The 27,092-nt window shown below is 41.2% G+C and overlaps 1 protein-coding gene across 3 annotated transcripts; it reads right to left on the bottom strand.

The window, feature by feature from the left end:
• Positions 1 to 1,587: 1,587 nt before the first annotated feature.
• LOC124133795 (thioredoxin reductase 1, cytoplasmic-like) lies at positions 1,588 to 27,092 on the bottom strand. Of its 3 annotated transcripts, XM_046498331.2 has the most exons (18): positions 26,681 to 27,011; positions 25,481 to 25,640; positions 24,239 to 24,299; positions 23,127 to 23,213; positions 21,564 to 21,694; positions 20,366 to 20,438; positions 19,123 to 19,191; positions 17,246 to 17,296; positions 17,038 to 17,078; positions 15,783 to 15,887; positions 14,992 to 15,107; positions 13,408 to 13,723; positions 12,920 to 12,996; positions 12,241 to 12,397; positions 8,388 to 8,495; positions 6,770 to 6,865; positions 5,962 to 6,096; positions 1,588 to 4,334 (listed from the first exon to the last, which is right to left on the bottom strand). In XM_046498331.2, exons 2-18 carry the CDS (start codon positions 25,586 to 25,588, stop codon positions 4,272 to 4,274), a joined length of 1,794 nt encoding a protein of 597 aa, XP_046354287.2. In that variant the 5' UTR covers positions 25,589 to 25,640; positions 26,681 to 27,011; the 3' UTR covers positions 1,588 to 4,271. The 3 variants fall into 3 exon arrangements, with proteins under 3 accessions (XP_046354287.2, XP_046354291.2, XP_048252995.1); XM_046498335.2 differs by lacking the exons at positions 1,588 to 4,334; positions 5,962 to 6,096; positions 6,770 to 6,865; positions 8,388 to 8,495 and adding an exon at positions 8,502 to 9,835 and having other exon boundaries at positions 26,681 to 27,092; XM_048397038.1 differs by lacking the exons at positions 1,588 to 4,334; positions 5,962 to 6,096; positions 6,770 to 6,865; positions 8,388 to 8,495; positions 26,681 to 27,011 and adding exons at positions 8,502 to 9,835; positions 26,281 to 26,567.

Below are 27,092 nucleotides of genomic sequence, written 5' to 3'. Positions count from 1 at the left end.
TGGGTACAATGTGTGAAGCCCATTTCTGGTGTCCCCCGCCGTGATATTGCTGGAATATTGCTAAAAGCGGCGTAAAACCAAACTCACTTACTCACTACAGCATTGGTCCTGTGTGTACACTGTGTGACAGTGTTCACGTCATAGTATTAACCAGACAAGGGTAGAGATTAGCAGTTTATATCAGAGCTACAGATAAGCTGCGTATCTGTGTTAAATACCCCCCAAAAATATTCAAAACCCATTTACTTCCAATTAACTTGCATACAGAAACGCATGCATTAAACTCAAATGTATAAAAACAGCACGCATAAATACCCAATGAAGCTTTTTAAGGACCTAATTTCTGAAACACAATTATGAGCTAATTTACTTTCCGAGTCAAGCCTATATATTTAGAACATTATTTCATTTTTTTTAAATCTCAAAATGTTCACTAATTTTGGGGAAAACCCAATAGAGTGACAAATAGATGAGTGAAAAAATATTGGTCACCCAAAGAAAAATGTAATAACCCAATTAAAATAGAAACCCCAGAGTAAAAACTCAATTGCTCAAAAAGTTATCTGGAGCTCTGTTATAGTTGAGGTTTCACATTTTGATCCAAAGTTTGTTAATTAATGTAAAAAAGAACTGCATGAAATACATGCGTTGCTGGAGATGTTACCTTAATTTGTAGACTGAAACTTAAGGTGAGGTGGGTGAGGTGAAATGGGGTTTCACGTCGCATCCAAGATTATTGCACTTATATAGCGACGTATGTGTGTGTGTTTGTGTGGCTGCTTGTACTAGTCCGATTTATAGTGCTAGCCCACTGAGATACCATGCCGCAGTTTAACATAAACACTCCACTCAGACACAGTATACTGACTCCGAGCCGACCAGTCCTTGTTTTAGCCCCTTAATGCCGAGCGCCAGACAGGGTAACAAGTACCATCTTTTAATGTCTTTTGGTATGACGCGGCCGGGGATCGAACCCCGGACCTTCCGCTCTCCGGGCGGATGCTCTTCCACTAGACCACGGAGGCGGTGGTCGGCAATACATGTATAAGGAAACTTACAAGGATGGGCATAGCGTGGACTGTGATACTGGCCCGACCAGGGGACACAACTCTGCCTTCATGAGCCTAAAGTCAATATGTGAGGGTTACGGAGACAGTACTGGAGACAGACAGACATCAGTAATCGTGATTGAGTGAATGAATATTACTTTGCATCACTTCAGCAACTTCACAGCTATTCGCTGCAAAAATCAAGTGAGTGAGTGAGTGAGATGGGTTTTACGCCGCTTTTAACAGTATTACAGTTATATCGCGGCGTGTCAGCTTAATGTGGGAGGAAAGCCCAAAGCAATGCAGGTCTCAGACGTTTACCACTTCGGTGAAACCCACGAGCATGGGTATGGTGCTGACAAACCTAGAAACATAATCGGGGCGAACTGGGATTCGAACCCACAATCATACGTTTGTTGCGTGCCCAAGGGGCTTAACTCTGCACAGCGAATCGCCGTGCCTTAGACGACTGGGCCACCCGTGCCCCCGCAAAAATCAAGAGGGGTCACAATTTCTACCCATTTCTTAAAACACACAATACGTAGTCATGAATCTTTATTCACAAATTGGTGAGATGCCATGTACAGTTCAAAGATGAGGCAACAATATGTCATGTATTCCTGGCTGTAAACACCCTTCATGTAACTATGACAACCTGTGACAAAACAATTACAGCCACAAATTTACAGTTATTTGCTGCCAATGGGTAGATTGACTATAACATCCCACCGATTTTTGATACTATATATAGACTTAGAGTCTGCTACACTTGATAATAATGTTATGCAGAATAACATTTTCAAGCTCAGTTTGTGTCATAACAGCTACTAAAATGTGGCAATATGCATAATATTTTTTGCAAATGTCTTATTCAATGCAACCACATTTTGCAATGATGTTGCAAGCATTAATTTACATCAAGAAAGAACGCTCTTTACATCAGATCTGAAACTTGACATGCCTAATATTCATGGTAATTGTTAATAACTCAAAGATTTACAAATAAAAATTTGCATAGACAAATATCCCCTCCCAGAATTTGCCTATTGAGGCAATATTTATAGACTTAATATGAGATCAGTACCTGTTTTTATGGACCTGAAAATAGCAACATCGATCTCGTGTGAGGTTGATATTTAGAGGCAGTTTTCATATCAAACCTCATATCAACCCAAGAGCCCCATATCACCCAGAGGACCGATGGCAAGTGGGTTGATAAGGGGGTCAAGGGTTGATATGGAGTATGATATGAAAACTGCCATAAAATAACCTTTTTATCACAGATCATAATTGTGAAACGTATCCATTCATACAATATGTCTTAAATTCTGTGCAAGTCCGTAAAACAGTCAGAAAAAAACATGTTCACCTTGTTTGAAGACATTGTCACAGGGGGAGATCACCAATGCACCAAGGGACGTAACTCTAAATCCTTACCACCCGGGCTGATATTGATAGCTCATTAAAACTGCATTGACAAGCCATATGAGCCCAGCAGGGGGTATAAATACAGGTCTGGTTATTACAGACCCTGTGATATGAGTGAGTGAGTTGTATTTAATGTTGCTTTTCAGAGTATTCCACTTATATCACGGCATGTCAGCTTAATGTGGGAGGAAAGCCCAAATGCATGCAGGTCTCAGACGTTTACCACTTCGGGTATCGTGCTGACAAACCTAGAAACATAATGGGGGCAAACCGGGATTCGAACCCACAATCATAGGTTTCTGGCGTGCCCAAGGGACGCAACTCTGCACGGCAAATTGCGGCGACTCCAGTCAATATTGTAAATTATCAGACCTGAGTTTGGAGTCAATATGTATTTCTTTAGAATGACCCGGCCACTTCTTGGCAAATGAATATGGTGAAAATTTGCATTACTGTATTCGACGTAATAAGCGCCCACAGCGATATTTGCCAATATATTGGCTAGTGAACAATCCCAATTAGCACCCCTTTCAATAGATCAATGTACACAAGACTTATTTATTTGTGTATCATACGCACTCGTGTGTTATATGCACCCTTAATAATGGGCAATTAAATTCTGGAAAAATATAATACGCACAGACTTTTCTTTTGTATCATTTCAGACTGGCAGCATAAACCACGAAATTTACGATTTTTCCACTAAAATTTTATTCTAATAAGAACCCCCTATTTTTAATTTTGAGAGTGCCCGGGGCGCTCATTATGTCGAATACGGTATATAATAATTATTGTCATTTGAAAAAAGAACAACCTGCTGGCAGATCTATATATTCGATAATTATTGCTTTGTTGCTCTCAGGCAGACTAGTCCTATCACAGACAACCACACAGAATTAGACATGATCAACATAGACACGATGAGAATGTGACGATCTCACACTGTTCTGTACAAACTTCAGAGTTTTATCCACAGAGAAATAAACAGTATCACTATATCTGTACAAATACACAATAACCAGACACCAACAGACACGACATCTGTCCGATCTCTGGCTTCAAACAGGTAGCAGATGTCTTCAAATATATTTGCTGACGTCGCTATATTCTGTTCATCGGTGCCTGTATGTCGACAGAGTGGTCAAGCCACATCTCCCTGTTGGGTTTACGATGTTAGCCGTCATAATGGCGCCACACTAGCGCCCTCTGTCTTCACACAAGCGAGTTATCTCCCCTGCTGCTCGTCTCTCAAACTCCACATACCTTCAAGTCCTGCACATAGTACCATGACGCTATACTGAAAGACCATGCTTGAGTATTAAGATCAACTCAGTAAGCAAATAACAAAATCACAAATACTGCCATAATATATGAACCTTTTTTGTATGTTTTCCTGAATAGTGCCAATATTTTTCTACTTATTGATTAACAAATATGCAGGATATATCAGGACCTAAAACCACCACCAAACATGTTCTTTCTGAAAAACTACAAAGGGTTTGGTTTCTGGTCAAATTTCACCCTAACCCATAAAACCGTTTGTTTTTCCTGAATAGTGTTGATTTTTTCTTATTCATGTGTACACTTATTGATAACAAAATATGCATGATATATGAACCCCAAAACCACCACCCATAGCACGTCTGTTCTTTCTAAAAGAACAGAAAAGAGTTTCTGGGTTTTCGGTCAAGCATTATCTTCCAGTCTTGTTAACAAGTTCCGCCGGCCATGATACTGGTGCTGTCTGCAGGTACAGTGTTAGGAGTGAGAGACGTTAGCAGCAGGGAATTAACCTCAGCAGCCCGACACCGCGGTGTCCGCCCCGCTACGTTTTGTCACGCTCAATGTCGTGAAAATCTGCAAACAAAAACAACAGTATAAGTAATTATTGTTTCCTATGCCTCAATCTTAACATTAAAAGAAAGTGACTGAATTTCCAAAGATCAAGTGAGGGAGTGAGGTTGGTTTCATGCTGCTTTCAATGCCATCACAATCTTAATAATGCTCCAGAAATGTTTCAAGTTGTTACAAAATAACTGTTTTATGACACCTGATAAAACCTATTTTAAACCCTCGACCCTGATTGACTGATAAGAAGTACGCCTTCATCAATGCTATCATAATATCAACATGCTCAAGAGATGTTTCAAGTTGTTTCATGACTGTCTTATGACACTTAAGTTAAGCCAATTTAGAAGCCTCGAACCTGATTTGACTGATTAGATTTGTTTGTTGTTTAACACCACACTCAGCAATATTCCAGCTATATGACGGTGGTCTGTAAATAATCGAGTCTGGGCCAGACAATACAGTGACTGACATCATGAGCATTGATCTTCGCAATTTAGATACGATGACATGCATCAACCAAGTCAGCGAGCCTGACCACCCGATCCCGTTAGTCGCCTCTTATGACAAGCATAGTTGTCTTTTACAGCAAGAATGGGTTGCTGAAGACCTATTCTACCCCAGACCTTCATGGGTCTTGACTGATTAGAAGTACACCTGATCAACATCCTATGGAGGAGTCATCGGATCCTCACGCAGAGAGGTATTGTATCGGCGTAACAGATCTGATGTTAACGAGATTGGTCTGTAATCATGGTTATAGGAAAACAACCTATTTTTCAACATCTTTGATGCAGCACAAGCAGGATGAGGACTCAATACTAAATTAGTCATAGAACAACAGACTGGCAGGAATTACATTGCATATGCCGCATTTCAAACCTAATAGGGCAGTCCCAGACGAATTCTGCGGTACAATTATCAAAATTCTGTCATCATAAACAGTTATCATTGGATAAGACATAAAATTATGCAACCAAATATGCATAGTGTCACTGATGTTAGATAAAGTGAGTGAGTGAGCATGGTGAGTTGGGTTTAACGCCGCTTTTTACAGTATTCCAGTTATATCAGGGCGTGTCAGCTTAATGTGGGAGGAAAGCCCGAAGTGATGCAGGTCACTGACGTTTACCACTTCGGGTATGGTGCTGACAAACCTAGAAACATAATTGGGGCGAACCGGGATTCAAACCCACAATCATAGTTTTCTGGCGTGCCCAAGGGACACAACTCTGCACAGCGAATCGCCGCGCCTTAGACGACTGGGCCTGGCGTGCCCCCTGTTAGTTTAAGGTTAGATGTAAACATTGTTAATGTAGTCATAACAAAAGAACCTTTGAAAGACAATTATTCATTTCAAATTTAAATTTATTATGATTCATATCTTTCATATTTGAATCGTATATTAAATGTTTGGGCATAATACAAGTGCAAAATTTGATAGAACAGTTTGAAAATAATGAAAATTAGCGCAGAGTGATTAAAAAAAAGAAAGAGGCAAATTCTGCAACATCACAGAATTCGTCTGGGACTGACAAGCATAAAACACTGTTGATAGTTTTCTAGCATAGCAGTTCGTTCTTATCACAACACTGGTACAAGCAACCAAGTACCCAAACATACAAATACACCTCACCTCCGAACATGTTGGATGAATGCCTATCGCATTGTCAAAGTCTTCCTTCGTCGCCCCCTTCTTCATAGCAATGGCATATCCCTGAGTTATCTCCCCTGCATTAGGTCCAACAACATGGAATCCTATCACTCTCTCCTATAAACAAAGAGGTTAATGTGGTAAGGTTTGCCAGGACATTGGTCTTCAATGTTGACTTCATCTTACCAACAAGTATGGTTGGTTTGGTTTGTTGTTTAACGCCACACTCTGCAATATTCCAGCTATATGACGGCAGTCTGTAAAATAATCGAGTCTGGACCAGATAATCCAGTGAATGACATCATGAGCATCGATCCACGCAATTGGGATCGATGACATGTATCAACCAAGTCAGCGAGCCTGACCACCCGATCACGTTAGTCGCCTTTTACGACAAGCATAGTCGCCTTTTACGGCAAGTATGGGTTGCTGAAGACCTATTCTACCCCGGAATCTTCACAGGTCACCAACAAATACACCATTATGGAATATATATATCACCACTTTATAATATGTTTTTCCTCAGTATTGTACTTCTATTTTATCCAGATATTACTGATAGGGTTTGTTGGTTTGTTTGTTGTTTAATGCGCACTCAGCAATATTCCAGCTACATGATGGCTGTCCATAAATCATCAAGTATGGACCAGACGATCCAGTGAGTGACATCATGAGCATCGATCTAAGCAATCAGGATACATTATGCATCAACAAAATCAGCGAGCCTGACGACAAGCATGGGTTGCTGATGACCAATTTTAAGCCAAATCTTTGTACATTTCCTACTTACATTTTCTGACAAAAGGCAGATAATCTTGGCATAGCAGGCATTTTCTGCCCGACCCGGCACTGTCCATTCCAATGGGTTGAAGTTGGAATGGTACACCTGCATTAGAAATTTGCATTGTCATAATGGCATTACAACCAGAACTATTTTGGAAGGGTGTTCTCCAATAACGCCGCCCCAAGGCAAACATAACAGATTTTACATTAGAGTGATGGACATTTTTTTATGGATTAGACAAATGTCACATCACAGTCAGTGTTTGTTGAAACAAGTCTTTGTCATTTGACCTCTTAAATCGGCTGATTTGTTGTTTGTTGTTTAACTCCACAAACAGTACTATTCCAGCAGTTAAAAACGTGACCTTTAAACATTCAAATGATGTCTGCTAGTTCCTGAGATTGACCTTACTTTCCTAGTGTTAATAACATGATTACACCAGAATATCTTAAAATATTTGTAGACCGCCTCCGTGGTCTAATGGTAGAGCATCCGCCCGGAAAGAGGAAGGTCCGGGGTTCGATCCCCAGCCGTGTCATACAAAAAGACGTTATAAGATGGTACTTGTTGTTACCCTGTCTGGCGCTCGGCATTAAGGGGCTAAAACAAGGACTGGTCGGCTCAGAGTCAGTATACTGTGTCTGAGTGGGGTATTCATGTTAAACTGCGGCATGGTATCTCAGTGTGCTAGCACTATAAATCGGCATCAGTCCGGACTAGTACAAGCAGCCACACACATACACGTGCATGCAAGTCGCTATATAAGTGCAATAATCTTGACGCGACGTTAAACCCCATTTCACCTCACCTCACCTTAAATATTTGTTGAATGATAAGACAAATAACTGCACTGTCCCGTCATTTGAGACCGAACCAAAAGATCAGAAACATTACAATTTCCCTAAATTGATTTTGTTAATTAAGTAACTCATCAAAACCGCCTGATTATCATATGATATAAACATATTTATTTCCATAAGGTGGTGGGATTGGCAAACAAGCAAATTTTGCTTATCTGAATGCCTTTCCCAAACATGATACACATACAAATTACAATGTATTTGACATTAAAGATAAGTATTGTTCTGTAAGTTGTATTGTATTGTTCTAGACCAATGTAGATCCCAATACTGTAGATACACATCTAGACCCATGTAGATCCCAATACTGTAGATACACATCTAGACCCATGTAGATCCCAATACTATAGGTACACATCTAGACCCATGTAGATCACAATACTATAGGTACACATCTAGACCCATGTAGATCACAATACTGTAGATACACATCTAGACCCATGTAGATCACAATACTATAGGTACACATCTAGACCCATGTAGATCACAATACTATAGGTACACATCTAGACCCATGTAGATCACAATACTGTAGGTACACATCTAGACCCATGTAGATCACAATACTGTAGGTACACATCTAGACCCATGTAGATCACAATACTGGTGGTACACATCCAGACCCATGTAGATCACAATACTATAGGTACACATCCAGACCCATGTAGATCACAATACTATAGGTACACATCTAGACCCATGTAGATCACAATACTGTAGGTACACATCTAGACCATGTAGATCACAATACTGTAGGTACACACCTCAATATTTTCAAATCCAAACTTGTCAATGGCATCTTCCTCCGCGTAGCCGATGGCACCATACTCCAGAGGAGTGAACACTGTTGTAGCTACGTTCACATAGTCACACTGAAACGATATATATAACACTGTTGTAGCTACGTTCACATAGTCACACTGAAACGATATATATAACACTGTTGTAGCTACGTTCACATAGTCACACTGAAACGATATACATAACACTGTTGTAGCTACGTTCACATAGTCACACTGAAACGATATACATAACACTGTTGTAGCTACGTTCACATAGTCACACTGAAACGATATACATAACACTGTTGTAGCTACGTTCACATAGTCACACTGAAACGATATATATAACACTGTTGTAGCTACGTTCACATAGTCACACTGAAACGATATACATAACACTGTTGTAGCTACGTTCACATAGTCACACTGAAACGATATATATAACACTGTTGTAGCTACGTTCACATAGTCACACTGAAACGATATACATAACACTGTTGTAGCTACGTTCACATAGTCACACTGAAACGATATATATAACACTGTTGTAGCTACGTTCACATAGTCACACTGAAACGATATACATAACACTGTTGTAGCTACGTTCACAGTCACACTGAAACGATATATATAACACTGTTGTAGCTACGTTCACATAGTCACACTGAAACGATATATAAAACACTGTTGTAGCTACGTTCACAGTCACACTGAAACGATATATAAAACACTGTTGTAGCTACGTTCACATAGTCACACTGAAACGATATATATAACACTGTTGTAGCTACGTTCACATAGTCACACTGAAACGATATACATAACACTGTTGTAGCTACGTTCACATAGTCACACTGAAACGATATATATAACACTGTTGTAGCTACGTTCACATAGTCACACTGAAACGATATATATAACACTGTTGTAGCTACGTTCACATAGTCACACTGAAACGATATATATAACACTGTTGTAGCTACGTTCACATAGTCACACTGAAACGATATATAAAACACTGTTGTAGCTACGTTCACATAGTCACACTGAAACGATATATATAACACTGTTGTAGCTACGTTCACATAGTCACACTGAAACGATATACATAACACTGTTGTAGCTACGTTCACATAGTCACACTGAAACGATATATATAACACTGTTGTAGCTACGTTCACATAGTCACACTGAAACGATATATATAACACTGTTGTAGCTACGTTCACATAGTCACACTGAAACGATATATATACCACTGTTGTAGCTACGTTCACATAGTCACACTGAAACGATATATATAACACTGTTGTAGCTACGTTCACATAGTCACACTGAAACGATATACATAACACTGTTGTAGCTACGTTCACATAGTCACACTGAAACGATATATATAACACTGTTGTAGCTACGTTCACATAGTCACACTGAAACGATATATATAAGGTAAGTCTCATAACATAAACAGTTATATCAACACAAAAGGTGCACACTGTTATTTACGATCATACCTCCATAAACATGCAAAAATACTGAGGTCGATTCTTATAAATAAATACCAACAACAGTAACTTCACAGACTGCTTGTTTAGCCATTAACACACACAAAACTGTAGACAACAGTACGACATCGGTGACATCAGTCAGCACAATAATGGAACACATGCCCCTACCATTCTAACATAGGCCAATCAGAAAACAGTAGAACATTGGTGGGCGTGGCCTAATTATTTTTATCAGTTCATAGAAACATAATGTGAAAATAATTGCTTGGTTAACCAATCCAATGCCAAAAATTACTTGCAACATTTCTATTCATTGGTACAACCCTAAATTCCCAACACAAAAACTTTCTTTCACAGTCTGTCTGCGTATATTTTAAATGCATTCATCGAAGCTTCATTCATGGAACATGACACTGCAAGGCCAAAGAAGGAATGTCTGGTGGCGGTAGCTGTGTAGGTCCTCCAGGCGATGTGGAAGAGGTCTGGGAACCAGGTTCTTGTCGACCAATGCAGTGCCAAAAGGATCATGGACAGGTTGGTTGTTGATCATTTGGATCACCCGGGTAGGAGCCCTTGTGGGGGAAACTCATAGGCGCTGAGATCTTCTCAGTTTAAGGGCAGGGCATCGACAGTCCAGGCCTGAGGGTTAGGGATTGGAGACATTAACGTAGGTTACTGAGTGTTGTGCCTTGTGGCACTGTTTTTCTCCTGCAGACCACAGCCCTGAGACGCTTTGAACACAGGCGCATCATGAAATCTCGTTGAGAAATGAGTTGTTGTATCTCTAGGTGGTTCATGGGGAGGATGTACGACATGAAGCCGATCCCCTCAGGTGTAGGTAGAGACGATCGGCGTACATAACGTGCGTACAACCACGTGATCGGCCCAGTGGTAGTGGTGGTTGTTGAAGGTGAATCTCAGGTACCTCCCGTTTATGGATTGGGACATGGAGGTAGGCATCTCGGATGTCTGGGGAGATGAGATACTCGTCAGGAGTGATGGACAGACGTAGCAGCAGAAGCGCCGTCATCCTGAACCACGCTGGAGGCTCTAAATGGCGCTGACTGAACATTGTCATGTTGTGAATTATGTATAGTTTCTCTGAATTATTCTTGCGGACGAAAATACTGGGGACCGTAGTTGTTGGTCCAGGTCATCTTTGGCCTCCTTCTCCAGCAGGATGACTGATTTTGGTGGCAAGGAGCTGGGCGTGATCTGAACTGAACCTGAAATGGGGGTGTCATCTAGGAATGCGAGTTGATAGCTGTGTTTTAATAACTTTATTACAAGTGGTCCCCAAGAGGAATCCAATTTTGCCAAACCAGAGTCTTACAGTGAGTTGCGCATAGGGACGGCCAGGGGAGGAAGTTCCTAGTCTTGCCTGTCCCCTGGTAAGTCACTTCTTCGAGCCTATCCTCCCGGAGAACCCCGATCAGCAGCTATGGCTAGATCCGCTCCTGGGGTAGACGCCACAATCCTTGCCTCAAAAAGAATCCTTGTCGTGTCTCTCCTTAACCCGTTTGGTAAGATTACGGTGTGGCTGGTTGCCTTCATGGCGGCTGCTGAAATTATCCTTCATAACCTTGAGGTTGGAGAGAGTGGCCTGGCGATCTTCACTTCTCTCGACTTGTTCTGCCACTGGCGCTGTGGCATTATTAAAGAGGGTTGAGGGTACGCCTGTCCGGTGAGTTGTTGGTTTTCTAACTGCTGCCACCTTAGGTAACAGCGTTTGGAATTGTCCCATCAATTGTAGAGCCCAGGTGACAGGCCTTTGGTAGGCTTGGATCATGTCTTATGCCTGGGCGACCCGTGAAGATCCAGGGTAGAATAGGTCTTCAGCAACCCACGCTTGCCGTAAAAGGCGACTATGCCTGTAAGAGGCGACTAATGGGATCGGGTGATCAGGCTCACTGACTTTGTTGATCATGTCATCGATTCCATTTGTGTGGATCGATGCTCATATTAATCACTGGATTGTCTGGTCCAGGCTTGATTGTTTACAGACCGCTGTCATATAGCTGAAATATTGCTGACCGCGGGGTTAAACAACAAACAAACAAACAAACAAACAAATCTTATGCCTGGGCTCGGACAGGAGTTGAGGCGATGAGCCTGTTGTCGTTTCCTGGTATTAGGGAGGAGGTCTGTAGCGCACTTGGGACTTGGGAGGATAGACATAGCGTTAAGCAATCCAGGAAGCAGAGGTGTGAATCCTTCGCCATTTCTTGCCATTACAATAACTACAGAATATCAGTCTCTCAGCAAGAGAAACGCATTGATGGTTAAACGCCTGAAATGTTTGCAAAAACAAGACTATGACTACTAACCAGGAGTTTCGAGCCAGCATACAATCTCCGAGCCAGGAGCTTCCCTGCCTGGATGGCCACGGGAGTCAGCTGCAGCTTCCCGTCTACAATATCACCAATGGCGTAGATGTTGGGGACACTGGTCTGTTCCCGGTCATCACAGATCACTCGCCCATTTCTGGAACAACAACACAATCATGTCTTTAACTGAAAATAATTAGTCAGTTGATACTGATACTTTTGTTGTTTGTTTGTTGTTTAACGCCCCACTCAGCAATATTCAACCTATATGATGGCAGTCTGTAAATAATCGAGTTTGGACCAGACAATCCAGTGATTGACACCATGAGCATTGATCCACGCAATTGGGATCGTTGACATGCATCAACCAAGCGAGCGAATCTGACCACCCGATCCCGTTAGTCACCTCTTACAACAAGCATAGTCGCCTTTTACCACATGCATGCTGAAGACCCATTCTAACCCGGATCTTTATGGGTATGTTTTTTTTAATAATATGATGTATATATTTTTACTGTAATTATTTGTGATAAAATCATACTGGCATGCACCTCTACATCCATCCTGAAACTAGCACAGGTATGGTTGCCACAGACCAAGGATCAGTGCTAACCCGATATTCAACCGAGGACAAGCACATCTCAGTGATCCACCAATTGGCTACCTGTGCCCTACTTACTTGGGGTTGACTTTAACACCGACGTTCTCCAGTCCGATGCCTGAGGTACAAGGGTCTCTGCCAATAGCGTACAGGATCTGCAACAAACAGCGATAACTCACACAAAGCAGAATACAAATAGTATTGTATTTATAAGCGCATTGCCATGACAATAATAATGATCAGAGATTTAGCAGGAAACATAAGGAATTTTATTACATACAAAATTTGAAACTACTCATTTTGACACCTTGGATCAATATCACTACAATTGCCTGGACCTCTTGTCCAAGGGCAGTAACTCCTCGGGTCTAAAGTTATCAACCTACAATCGCCTTGCCATCTCGACCAAGGGCAGTAACTCCTGGGGTCTAATGTAATCAACCTACAATCGCCTGGCCCTCTCGTCCAAGGGAAGTAACTCCTGGGGTCTAAAGTAATCAACCTACAATCCCATGGCCCTCTCGTCCAAGGGAAGTAAGTACAGGGGTCTAAAGTTATCAACCTACAGTGTTATACTCCTCCACAATCTCCTGGCCCTCTCGTCCAAGGGCAGTAACTCTGTACCTCCCCGGTGTGCCCTCCTCGAGTCGCTCTATCTTCTGTGGCACAGCGTTCCAGACAAACTTCATTCCGCCCTTCTCCATAAAGATCCCAATTTTCTCTGCCATCTGTTGGTCAAACCCTCGGAGGAGGATTGACCTGACCATGACCGTTGTGTCCAGTCCCAGCCCGTGGAGGAAGCCAGCGCACTCTAGCGACACATACGAGGCCCCAACACAGAGTGTCTTGCCTGGACAGTACGGCAGCGAGAAGAGATCGTCACTGAAATGACGTAATCAAATGTGATCACATGATCCATGGTAATATCGTCATTGGTTACATGAACATTTATGTAGCATCAACAGTTCACCAAGCATGAACTCATAGGAAACCACCTATTTTACTCAGAAACAAGCATTTTGATTGGTAAATAATTTTTAGCTTTGTAAATTTGTCCTGCAATATAAACAAGGGATAATTTAATATGCAGTTGCTATAACCACCAAATATTTTGTTGAAATCTTTGATAGGCATTTAGAAGTTGGGAGAACTTGAATACATGACACTTTTTATGGATAGCAACTTCTTTTATTCTCTGTACAACGTTTCAGAGCTACTTCTTGCTCCTTCATCAGGTGAATGCCTAGCAAGTGTTGTTGTTGATGCATTAAGTGTTAAAGAGGTCGCCTTCTGCCTAAGCAATTTAGGCTGACCTGTCCTGTGTGTGAGTAGGGTACACATATCTATTGTGAGTTTGGTATTCACATAATTTCTGGTTTTGTATTGATATGATTTCTATTTTCTTATATTGGTATGATTTCATTTTTATCCTTGGCTGCTCTGTTTATATACGTTCGACTAGCTGTCCATCTCTAGGAAATAGAGTTAGTTTGGCCTTCGCTATTGCATCTCTTAGCTTTAGGAGATCTATGACAGATAGCGGATCTAACTGCAATTCTTGTTTTAACCTAGCCCGGGCTGGTGCATCGTCTTGACATTCTAGTAACACGTGAGCAATGGTTTCAGCCTGATTGCAAGATAAACAAACCTTGTCATAGTGCTTTTTGTGACCGAGTCTGAGGCGTGAGATGGCAATTTCAATTTCTCTTTCATTTGAGTATAAGTTTGGCTTTTGGTGGATCTTGGGTTGAATGTTGTATAGGCATCTGCCGATCTTACTTGCGTCCCACTGGGCTTGCCATCTTTCTGCTATGGAGGCTTTGATTTTGCTTTTTATCTCTAGTTTACTAAAGGGAATAGGCTGTATATCTGCTTTGTCTAGAGCTAGCTTCGCCAGTGAGTCTGCTTTATATTTTCCATGAATATCTATGTGCCTAGCAAGTGCATAGAGTACTTTATATATATCATGATGTTAACACAACACAAGATGGGATGAATGTACAAAGATAACAACATAATGTACAATGGTAACAATATGATGACGAAGACGGTGAGATTAACAGGAGAGGATTAACTAAGTTCAGTGAAGCTGTAGTGGATCTGGCTATTGTGACACAAGCAGTAAGGTTGTCCCGATGTCTCCCCTGTACCTTGTTATACTGTACTCCTTGACCCCAGGGATGTCCGGGTAGCGAGGTCTTTCACCCGTGGCAATGACGATGGTCTCTGTGGTGATTTCCTGGACTTTCCCTCGCTTGTTTGTGGACTGTAAACAAACATCGGCACCCCATCAGAAAAAACTTTCACAACAATCTGAGGAGCCTATCATGCATCCGTTATGAGATAAAACTACCTCCTTGAAACTTAAATGTAAACCAGCCTGTCAACAATCATGGGCTGGGCTGGGCTGCGATGCGATGCATTGGATTGTGATTGTGTTGCGATGCGTGTGGTGTGGTGAGATGTGATGACGTGTGTGTGTGTCTGCTTGTACAAGTCACGACTAATGCCGACTTGAAAGTGTAAGCCCACTGAGATACCATGCCGCAGTTTAACACGAATACCTCGCTCAGACACACTTGTCCTGGCCCCTACTGCCGAGCGCCAGACAGGGTAACAACAAGTACCATCTTTTAACGTATTTTAGTATGACACAGCCGGGGATCGAAGAACTGTGTGCTATAAAAGGAAATAAAAACGAAACATTCGGCAGACCTTCTGATTATGTGGGCGGTGCCTGAGAACGAAGACTATTATTTTTTTCAGCCTTAAGGACTGATTATTCCGTGGTAAATAATTGACACTTGCAGGTAATATGTGGGAACAATGTTTCTTGGAAAATATAGGATAACCCAGATCTCCAAAGTTCCATTTTCACACGTCACGGTATGCTACTACAACATAACAAGAACAAGATTTGATCGATGTTCAGGAGACAAACCTTGATTTTGTGAGGGGTGAGGATTTCCCCATATCCGTTGATGTAGGTGACGTCCTTTTCCCGGAGCTGCACCCGGTAACCCCAGTTGAGAGAACCGATGTAATCCTGAAACATTAACAATGAGTGAGTGAGTGAGTATGGTTTAAGCCGCTTTTAGCAATATTCCAGCAATATCACAGCGGGGGACACCAGAAATGGGCTTCACACACTGTACCCATGTCGGGAATCAAACCCGGGTCTTCGGCGTGACGAGCGAACGCTTTAACCACTAGGCTACCCGACCGCCCCGAAACATCAACAAAGTAAATGTCATATCACAGATCTGTTAACAAAGACTGATGTGAAACCCACGAGGACAAACTGCTTAGATTGGTTGACCTCAACTTTGAACAGTATTTCAGTCTATTCCCAATTTGTCAGGTTCAAGTGGGAGACAGAGGTAGGTCTTGGGCTGTTACTATCTAGGGGAATACACTAAACACTAGGGCTGGGACGAGTCCAAATTCACTAACCGGGTACCCGCCCCCCTATTACCCTACCCTACCCGGGTACCCACTGTAGGTCTCAGGAGATGTCTCAAAACGTCCAATTGGGAACTTCTTAAGCATAGCCCTTGCAAAATGTATTTAGATACATGTATTAAACAATCTGGTCACCGCTTTTAGCAATATTCTAGCAATATCAGGGCGAGGGAGTACAGAAATGGGCTTCATACATTGTATCCATGTCAGGAATCGAATCCGGGTTTTCGGCATGACGAGCGAACGCTTTAACCAGAAGGCTAATTGATTGCCCCGTTGATCAAACAACTGCCAAATCAGCGATATAATACCCACTGCATAGTGTTCACTTCACAAATGTACTTTAACATGCTTAAACCTTCCTTAGGCTTAAAAAAATGAAACAAATTGGTTCTCAGGCAATGTCTTTTGAAAATACAGTGCGGGCAGGCAGTGTTTTTGTTTGTTTTTTTTTTTGTTCAAACTAGTACTTAACCAAAGAAACAGTTGTGTACAATCAACTTGGGAAAGGGCCACCCTACATAAATGTTTTTCTTGATGCGTAATAACTGGAATACAGTATCTGACAACTGTTGGACTTGGAATCTTTAAGGATTTTCTTGTTTTTCTTAAAAATGGAAATTAAAAGAAACATGCTGCAAACTTTATGATGATGTGGGCGGTGCCTGAGAACCAAGACTATTATTTTTTATAGCGTTACCAAGCAAAGCTTTGAGCAACCACACAATAGTTACCTGAATGCCGTCCCGCATGACGTCCCATTTGTGATTTGGCTCTGCAATAAAAATATTTGAAAATGATTTATTATCATGCTGTCCATGGATCAGAATCGTTTGTAATAAACATGGTCTGAAACGTCTTACATACTTTTAACCACTAAATTTGTAATAACTAAAACAACTATTCACAGCATTTAAGTCCAGTTATTTTCAGCCGACGTACTTGTTTCCCCATAGTCCCAGCCGAACTTCTTGGAGTCTTCGTGTTCCTCTCCTGCAACAAGGAATGCAATACACATGTAAGTGCAATACGTCTTGAGTGGATGTGAGTGCGTTACATGTTGCTATTCCCAGTATTTCAGTCATATCATGGCAAGCCAGATTTTGATCGATAGCTGATGCTGGCTCAGGCCTTCATTTGGTATTGTGCAACCAAATCAGAGCAAATCTTCCAACACCTGTGACCACTGGATCCTGGTGTAGCTAAGGGAGACAACTAAGGTTGAGTTCAGAACATTGCATTACTATGCACCCCCTTCACCCTAGCTGTCAACATTATTAAGTCATTTCAATGCCAGTTCTTCTAACACTAAGATTTTTGCTTGTTTGTTTGTTGATTGACACCACCCTCTGCAATGTCACAGTTATATGACGGCGGTCTGTAAATAATACAGGCTGGACCAGACAATCCAGTGATTGACATCATGAGCATCGATCTACACAATCAACCAAGTCAGCGAGTCAGACCAGCCGATCCCGTTAATCGCCTCTTATGACAAGCATGGCTTGCTGAAGATCAATTCTAACCCAGAATCTTCGCGGGGCAAAGAAGTTGTTGATCAGAACACATATCAGAGAGAATAATACCTGATCTTGTATTGATATCAATATGATCAACATGCGTATTGGTGCATGTCACATTGTTACACGAGTTTGAGGTAGAGCCTTATGTTACCATGGTTACAACATTGATACACCAATACATCAGCAAAGAAACGGCAACCAATAAAGGACCCACTTTCATTATCAAACAGCACATTATCATGATTATTTGGAGAGCTAAATTTATGCTTTCCATCACAAAATCAACAGTTTAAATCAAATGTTGCACACACAAGCATATTGCATCAGTAAGCTTATGTCCTTTGTTATTAAGAGGCTAGGTTAAATCATGTGATAAAATCATAGCCCTGACTAGTTATCACAAGGAGTGAGTGAGTTGGGTTTAACGCTGCTTTTAACATTATATCACGGCATCTTTATCAGAAGGAGAACAAGTATTTGTCACAGAGTGACGAAATATCCCCCGCCATATACACCATAGTACCAAATATGAAGACAATCCAGCGATTAGTTCTTGAGATATTGTGGCAACACCGTTTTCCAACTCCAAAAACAGATTTGCCTGCTGTGACCTTGAAAATGGGGTCAAGGTCACCAAATCTGACAGGTGTATGCGGTGTCTGTATATACACTATAGTTCCAAATATGAAGACAATCCAGTGTTTAGTTCTTGAGATATCGCGGCAACACCGTTTTCCAACTCCAAAAGCAGATTTGCCTGCTGTGACCTTGAAAATGGGGTCAAGGTCACCAAAACCGACTGGTGTCTGCGGTGTCTGTATATACACCATAGTTCCAAATATGAAGACAATCCAGTGTTTAGTTCTTGAGATATCGCGGCAACACCGTTTTCCAACTCTAAAAGCAGATTTGTCTGCTGTGACCTTGAAAATGGGATCAAGGTCACCAAAACCGACTGGTGTCTGCAGAGTCTGTATATACACCATAGTTCCAAATATGAAGACAATCCAGTGTTTAGTTCTTGAGATATCGCGGCAACACCGTTTTCCAACTCTAAAAGCAGATTTGTCTGCTGTGACCTTGAAAATGGGATCAAGGTCACCAAAACCGACTGGTGTCTGCGGAGTCTGTATATACACCATAGTTCCAAATATGAAGACAATCCAGTGTTTAGTTCTTGAGATATCGCGGCAACAAACAGGTGGGACGTACGGACGGTCGTGAATACTATATCCCCCGCTTCGCGCTTTCGCGCGGCGGGGGATAAAAATTGAAGCATATTATAAACAACCTTACCTAGTACCGACGCCCGGTGCATCAGCTTCTTCGGGATGCATCCGACATTTACACACGTTCCTCCCAATCCTGGGCACAGAAGAACATGGTATATATCACAAGCATCTACAGGAAATTGTTCTCATATTCAATACAAAGAAAATATTCCAAACAATACATAAACTTATTTAATACCGATAATGTTATCAGTGTCATAAATCCTTTTTTAATCCCACTAACGAGGAGGGCTGGTGACTCATGAATGTAACTAGCCTGTCTAAAATTCTGCATTCATGACCACAGGTAGCTCTTGTGCTCTTGAAAGTGAGTGACATTTCAAAAACAGTTGGGCATGTACGATTAAATTTCACCTATTCCAACATAACATGTTACCAACCATTGGACAGCAGGCAGGCAGGTATTTCAGACACTGTATGTTATAGATCATGACAGTAGTTAGGTTTAACAATACCTTAGTAACATCCTAGCACTAAAGCCTGTATTCACAACACTATTTCCTAAATGTGGGAGAAAGCAAAATAAATCATCACAATGCCAGAATCATGACCATGATGACGCTACTGTCTGTGAGTGTTTATTTTGTTTGTTGTTTATCGTCGCACTCAGCAATATTCCAGCTATATGATGGTGGTCTGTAAATAATCAAGACTGGACCATGAATACACAATACCATTTAGAAAGTGGTCAAATGTAACAAATGTTATATTTGGGATAACACTTTCTCAGTAAAGTACAGATTCTCGTACTTTTGGGGGGTTGAGTCCCGTCCGGGATTCAAACCCACACTTGCCAGAGTGAGGCACCTAATCGCCAGCACACAAAGTCAGAGATCTAACCCACTCAGCCACCGAGGCTTCCACAAAAATGAAAGTCTGACAAATGGTAGTCTAGATCACGTACTTTGAGTACCCCTCTGAGCCTCACTCTGGCAAGTGTGAGTTCAAATCCCAGACGGACTCAACCCCAAAAAGTACGAGAATCTGTACTTTACTAAGAAAGTGTTATCCCAAATATAACATTTGTTACATAAGACTGGACCAGACAGTCCAGTGATTGACAACCGGATCCTGTTGGTCGAATCTTACGACAAGCATAGTCACCTCCGTGTCATCACAACACCAGAGTCCTGACACTACTGTCCGTGACAATAGAATGAAATTCAATGACGAGTCTATGTGGTTTATCATGATTATGGAATTGTTAATATCATTATTTTTTCCCCTTTTAATACACATGTACTCACCCCATGCTGTTCCCTGCGGGCTTGGTTTTACAAAGTCTAGAAGGGCAACTTTCTTTCCTAACTGTGCAGCTTCCTGGAATACAAGTTTAGGAAAGGTTGAGGAGAAATGGGGTTTAACGTTGCCTTCATTCTATTGCACTTACACATAGCTACATACAGTCAAGTCTCGTTAATCCGACATCGTTGGTTGCACATGATTGTGTCGGATTAACGAGTATGTCGGATTAACGAAATTAAGTGATTTGTGATCGAAAATTGGACGTCTTCACGATAGATAATAACCCTGTGTACCTTGTAATAAAATCATTAAAAAAGGAATATTTATATTGTTATGTTGTTTATTCATTCATTATAATTAATGACATACATACAGGATTGAATAGCTTTTTCCTGTTAATTGTTAAGTTAATCTCTGCAGCCAGTGCGTGTCAAAACATGGGGTTGTGTACTCGCGGGCAGATGACCACGGACTACGCTGACCACTGTGTCGGATTAACGAGACTGATTAATGAGTGATTTCGGTAATTGTTGCAAATTAGGTGTGTCGGAGTCGGAATGCGAGAATGTCGGATTAACGGGACTAAATAGCACTGAATCAATCGGTTCCCATCATTTGTGTCGGATAAAGCCGAGTGTCGGATTAACGAGACTTGACTGTAGATACATTTTAACTAAAAATTCTGTCCAATAAATTTACATTTGAAAGTATTTAATCTTCTTGCTTATACTATGCGACAGTGAGTGATTCCATACACACTGTCACCAGAATAAGGTCAGTGTTCGAAATTAACCATGAAAGTCGAGGGGTCAGAACCCCGTTGTTAAAAGTTAAAAATTAAGGCGTTTCAATTACCATCCTAGATCCAAACCCTTATTTTCAAACAGTGACTTTAAAACAGTTAAAATTGCTGCCTTTGCCTTGGTAAAATTGAACATTTCTATTTTTCTTGCATAATAAAGATAATACTGAAGGTTAGATGTTTTTAAAGATAAGTGTTCTCAGCAGGAGTAGAAAATGAGAACTCATTGTTCAAAATGAAAAGGGGAGTCCTCTGGGTCTAATGTAATAGTTTTCAAATCCATGGAACCTTTTATCTTAATTTTTAACATTAAGTTTATCCTTGGACTCCTTGACTTATTTCCTTTAACACTGTAAACTGGTGCAACAACCCTGTCCCACAATGATCGGTCCTCTTACCTTGGCAGCAGCGAGTCCACCTGACCCCCCTCCTATCACAACCAGATCATATTCATAGGCAGTGCTTGGTGTGGACACCGTCACCATCAGCCTGTTGTCGGAGTGGAGCTTCAGCACAGAGTCACACCCACCTGGCAATGAACAGAGCCTTCAACATACACTACATCAACACTATATATACCAACAGCTTGTGATGGGTGTTGTCCTGACATTCATATTGCAATAATGTTTGTTTGTTTGTTGTTTACACCGCACTCAGCAATATTCCTGCTATATGACAGCAGTCTGTAAATAATCGAGTCTGAGTGAGTGAGTGAGTATGGTTTTACGCCGCTTTTAGCAATATTCCAGCAATATCACGGCGGGGGACACCAGAAATGGGCTTCACACATTGTACCCATGTTGGGAATTGAACCCGGGTCTTCGGCGTGACGAGCCAACGCTTTAACCACTAGGCTACCCGAAGGCGCCCCTAATCGAGTCTGGACCAGACAATCCAGTGACTGACATCATGAGCATCGATCCACGCAACTGTGATACGATGGCATGCATCAACCAAGTCAGCGATCGAGATGAGACCTTTAGAAGCAACTCCTACACTCAGTGAGTAAGCGGTTAGCGTATTTGACGTAATAAGCGCCCAGCTCTAGTAGCGCCCGGGGCGATATTTGCTAATATATTGGCTTGTGAACAATCCCCTTCCGATTGATCAATGTACACAAGACTTATTTATTCATGTATAATACGCACTCGTGTGTTATATGCATCGTTAATTATGGGGAATTAAATTCTGGAAAAATATGTTTCACATAAACATTTCAGGCTGTCAGCATAAACCACGAAATTTATCTTTCAACTCCGTTTTTTTTCACCAAAATGATATTCTAATAATAGCCCCCTATTTCTAAATTTGAGAGTGCCCAGGGCGCTTATTACGTCGAATACAGAATTGCTTAACGCCACATCAGCTGTTCACAGCAGCCTACATTCAAAAAGCACTTTTCTACTTGTAGGCAGGGGTATGAAGCATAACATGGGATTTGCTTATTTACCTCTGCAAATATTGCTTTCCAAGGTAATACCTTTTTTTCTTCAAAATATTTAACATAATCTTTTCTCATAAAGGTTTTTCATATTTACAAATAGTAAATACCGTATTCGACGGAATAAGCGCCCCACTCCAATAAGCGCCCAGGGCGGTATTTGTTAATATATTGGCAAGTGAACAATCCCAATTAGCACCCCTTCCAACTGATCAATGTACACAAGACTTATTTATTCGCGTATAATACACACTCGTGTGTTATATGCATCCTTAATTATGGGCAATTTAATTCTGGAAAAATATATCTGTCGTACATAAACACTTCAGGCTGTCAGCATAAACCACGAAATTTATCTTTCAACTCTGGTTTTTTTCACCAAAAAAATATTCTAATAAGAGCCCCCTATTCCTAATTTTGAGAGCGCCCTGGGCGCTTATTACGTCAAATACGGTAGTCCAAATCAATGGCTGTCTCACACAGGGCATCCAAAGAGTTACCTCCCCTGTCATTGACTCACCAATATGGTTTCCATTGATGAAGACGTTAGGCACAGTTTTCTGTCCTGTGAGCTCGAACAGACCGGCCTGGATAGCGCTCATGTTGTCTGTAACAATATATACCAACTTATCTACAGCCTCAGTCTCAGCTGATGATGCTAAATAAAGAAGACGATGTGTATGCCATTTCCATTATTACAAACTAATGCCATTTAGGATGTTTAGAAAAACAAATCATTCTTTTTCAGACAGCATCAAGTATAATTAAAAAAGGGAATAACTATGAATATGATGAAACTAGAAAAAAGATAATATATGCCCATATTTTAACTAAAGTCAGGGTTTTACGTGATGCACAAATGTGCGTCCAGTATGCACAAATGTAGAAAAATTATACACTCCGTCCCTCGCGATGCACAATTATATACACTGTACCTACAGTGCAGTAAGAGCAGTTATGGGGGTCTGTTATTTCATCCATCAATCATGACCACTGTCCACATGATCATTGATTCTGTCCAGGCTCTGAAGTAATTATCTGAACGTACAGTACACCATTACGTTACTTTACAGGACCCTCACATTGCCTGTAGGGACCCTTACAAGTGATCATTGAGGGTCCTCTGGCCAAACACCCTGTAAAATGTACGTGTGTCTGTGTGTGTCAGCTCACACACAAGCATTATTCCAGCTATACCATGCATGCCAAAATAGGCCAGGTAAATCAATCAAGTCACACCATCACACATCTTCCTTTCAGTTAGTGAGACTGCCTCCGTGGTCTTGTGGTTGAGCGTCCAATCGGAGAGCCTAAGGTCGGGTGTTCAAACCACGGACGTGTCATACCAAAAGAGGTTAAAAGATAGTACTTGTTGTTACCCTGCCTGGCGCTCGGCATTAAGGGGCTAAAACAAGGACTGGCAGCTCAGAGTCAGCATACTGTGTCTGAGTGAGGCATTCACTGGTATCTCAGTGGGCTAGCTCTATAAAATTGGCATTTGTCCGGAGTAGTACAAGCAGCCACTCACACACACACATGCATGCACGTCGCTATAAGGGCAATAATCTTGGATGCGACATTAAACCCCATTTCACCTCACCTATCAGTCAATAGCTGAATCAGACCACTTACCTAACTTGTCTATTTCAAGAGCTGTGTATTCAACATTCAGCGTCTTGAACAAGTCCTTCACCTACAATAGTTAAAAAACATATTCAAGCCAGGCTCAGAAATTTACTTTTTTAACCAAGTCTTGTTTGTTTTTGTGTAACACCTCAATCAGCAATATTCCAGATATAACGGCTGTCTGTACACAATCGAGTCTGGACTAGACAATCCAGTGATTGACACCATGAGGATCGATCCATGCAATTGGGATACGATGACATGCATCAACCAAGTCAGCGAGCCTGACCACCCGATCCCGTTAGTCACCTCTTACGACAAGCATAGTCGCCTTTTACGTCAAGCATGGGTGGCTGAAGACCTAATCTACCCCGGATCTTCACGGGTCCTTTATCATGTACATGTGTATGCTTTTAGGAATGTAAGTGTGCCCACAAGAATTCCCGTTACATACATAATATCACTATCCCTGCCATCAGAATTTGAGATGACTGGCAAGGTTTGGTTTAACGCCACTTAAACAGAATTTCAGTTATATCACAACATGCAGAGTTGAAAATAATAGCCTGTCACACCGTCCGTGGAGGGTTAATTTCAGGAAAGACAAATGAAATACAAAGTCTATCCATCCTGTGGACAGTCACATATTTTCTTTCAATTAATGATACATATATCCATAAATAACCCTAATTCAAATTCTAAGTAATAGACAAAGAAAATGATATGCATATATTTGGGACTGACAACTTTTGAGAAGGACTGGAAAGTTTTTCAAGTAGCCAGTCCTGTGATCTAGGGGAAGCTTATTTTAAGTATGCAACACTGCAACATGAGAACTTGATGTGGAGGAAAGCCTGAAGTAATGCCGGTCTTAAACGTTTACACCTTGGTAAACTCAACGAGCATGAGTGAGGTGTGTTTAACACTGCTTTTAATAGTATTCCAGTCATATCACGGCGTGTCAGCTTAATTTGGGAGGAATGTTGAAGTGATGCAGGTTTCAGACATTTATCACTTTGGTGAAACCCACGAGCACGGGTATGGCGCTGACGAACCTAGAAACATAATCGGGGTGAACTGGGATTCGAACCCACAACCATAGGTTTCTCGCAACTCTTCACAGCAAATCGCGGCGCCTTAGACGACCGGACCACCCGGGAAACAAACATGTGCATTGTTCTGACAGGCAACAAGTGCTTGATGGCTAGCTATACAAAAAAACTCTGCAGGACTCAGTGGATGAATTACCTTCTGACAGAATGGACATGTTGTCTTGCTGAAGATCATAACCTTGTTTTTGCTTATGTAGTCTTGCAGGGTGGACTTCATGTCCCCGTTGACTGTGAGAGGTGGCATCCTGGCCACAAGGTAGACTCAAGCTCCAAGTGCTTCCAGATTACTATGATCACTGAAACAAAGAAAATTTAAATAATATTATACATATATATTATACTTTGAAGAACTAGATGGGGACATAGGGTTGAGCAACGCTTAGACATTATGTGTTAACCTGTCGTCTAGTTCTATCAAAGTATCGTGATCTGTTCACATTGTGACTTGGGTATTATACATCCAACTTTTTTCAAAATCCCAAACCTAACTTTGTATTAATACTGGATCCATGTAAATATTTTGTTTCAGGGATTTTCATGCCTTTGAAACACATGACAGGGGAAAATAACATCTTTTATTTTATAAAAACATTTATATTATTTTGTTTGATCCGCCCTTGAGATCTCTATATGTTGTTTATATTTAAAACACCCAAAAGTTTAGCCCACTCTTATCCGTGTACACTGACTTCTTATTTCACATAAAATTAGGCACTGCCTTATAATAAAGTTATATAATCATAAGCTTCAGTAACAAAACATAATAAATACAAAAAGAACAGAAATTGCTGGTGGGAGCCGAAGCAAAGGGAGGTAACTCCGGTACATATGAGGGATGAGAGGTTTGTTTAAAGAATTCAGTCTTGGAATTCAGTCAAATGATTATCCACAATAATAAACTGAAACTGATATCAACAAGACATTAAATCAAATTACCTTTTCTCTTCAACGTAAACAGATTCTCAAATCGATACCGCAGACATATCGGCGGGAAAAGAACGAGGTTGACATGCTAAAATGTGCTTGTCATCGTTCATATGAAAGTGGACAGATTACACGACACACGATAACGCCTAGTCCAGATAGGGCACGCACAGCTATCGTGACCCGACTGAACTTCGTATAACCAATATCCAAGCAATGTCAAACAGGATACCTTCTCACACACTCACAGATCGTCGCGAACCTTACAAGACAAAAACTAGGCTAGGCCTAACACACGTGTTTACATTGGTTCAGATCTCCCCAAATATAACTATAGAAACAAATACAAAACAAGGAAATAAAATAGGTTAATGGCTATCAAGCAACGTTGATAAATCTGTGTCATACTCACATTATTTTATATATTGTTCACTCAGCGACAGCCTTGTGAACACTGAGCTCTTGCCGTCCGTCACGTGACTTTCTGACGTCACAGTAAAGTTGCTGTTTCATGTTAGAAACGAACAGTACAGGTGCACGAATATTCGATCAATTTCGTTAGACGACACAGGATCTACGCGTTTGGCGCGACCGTTTCCGACAGGATCTAAATGCGGATGGTTTATGCAATGCGCACAATGTATGACATTCAGCGAATAAGAGAATAAGTTAAAAGCAAACGGATATAGAATGGTTTTTTTCCCAAGCACAGAACAATCCATGTGTACGTACCTTTTAGCAGAGACCCTATATCGGTATATGGTCCTGGTTTAAGTGCCTGGATAGCGTACCAAGAGCAGACATACACTGTATATTATGTTGGG

The sequence above is a fragment of the Haliotis rufescens genome, unplaced genomic scaffold, assembly GCF_023055435.1.
Source record: "Haliotis rufescens isolate VD_foot unplaced genomic scaffold, xgHalRufe1.0.p SCAF_16, whole genome shotgun sequence".
Taxonomy (NCBI): Eukaryota; Metazoa; Mollusca; class Gastropoda; order Lepetellida; family Haliotidae; genus Haliotis; species Haliotis rufescens.
The sequence above is the reverse complement of the archived record's forward strand: the minus strand, read 5'-3'. Positions and strand labels throughout refer to the sequence as shown.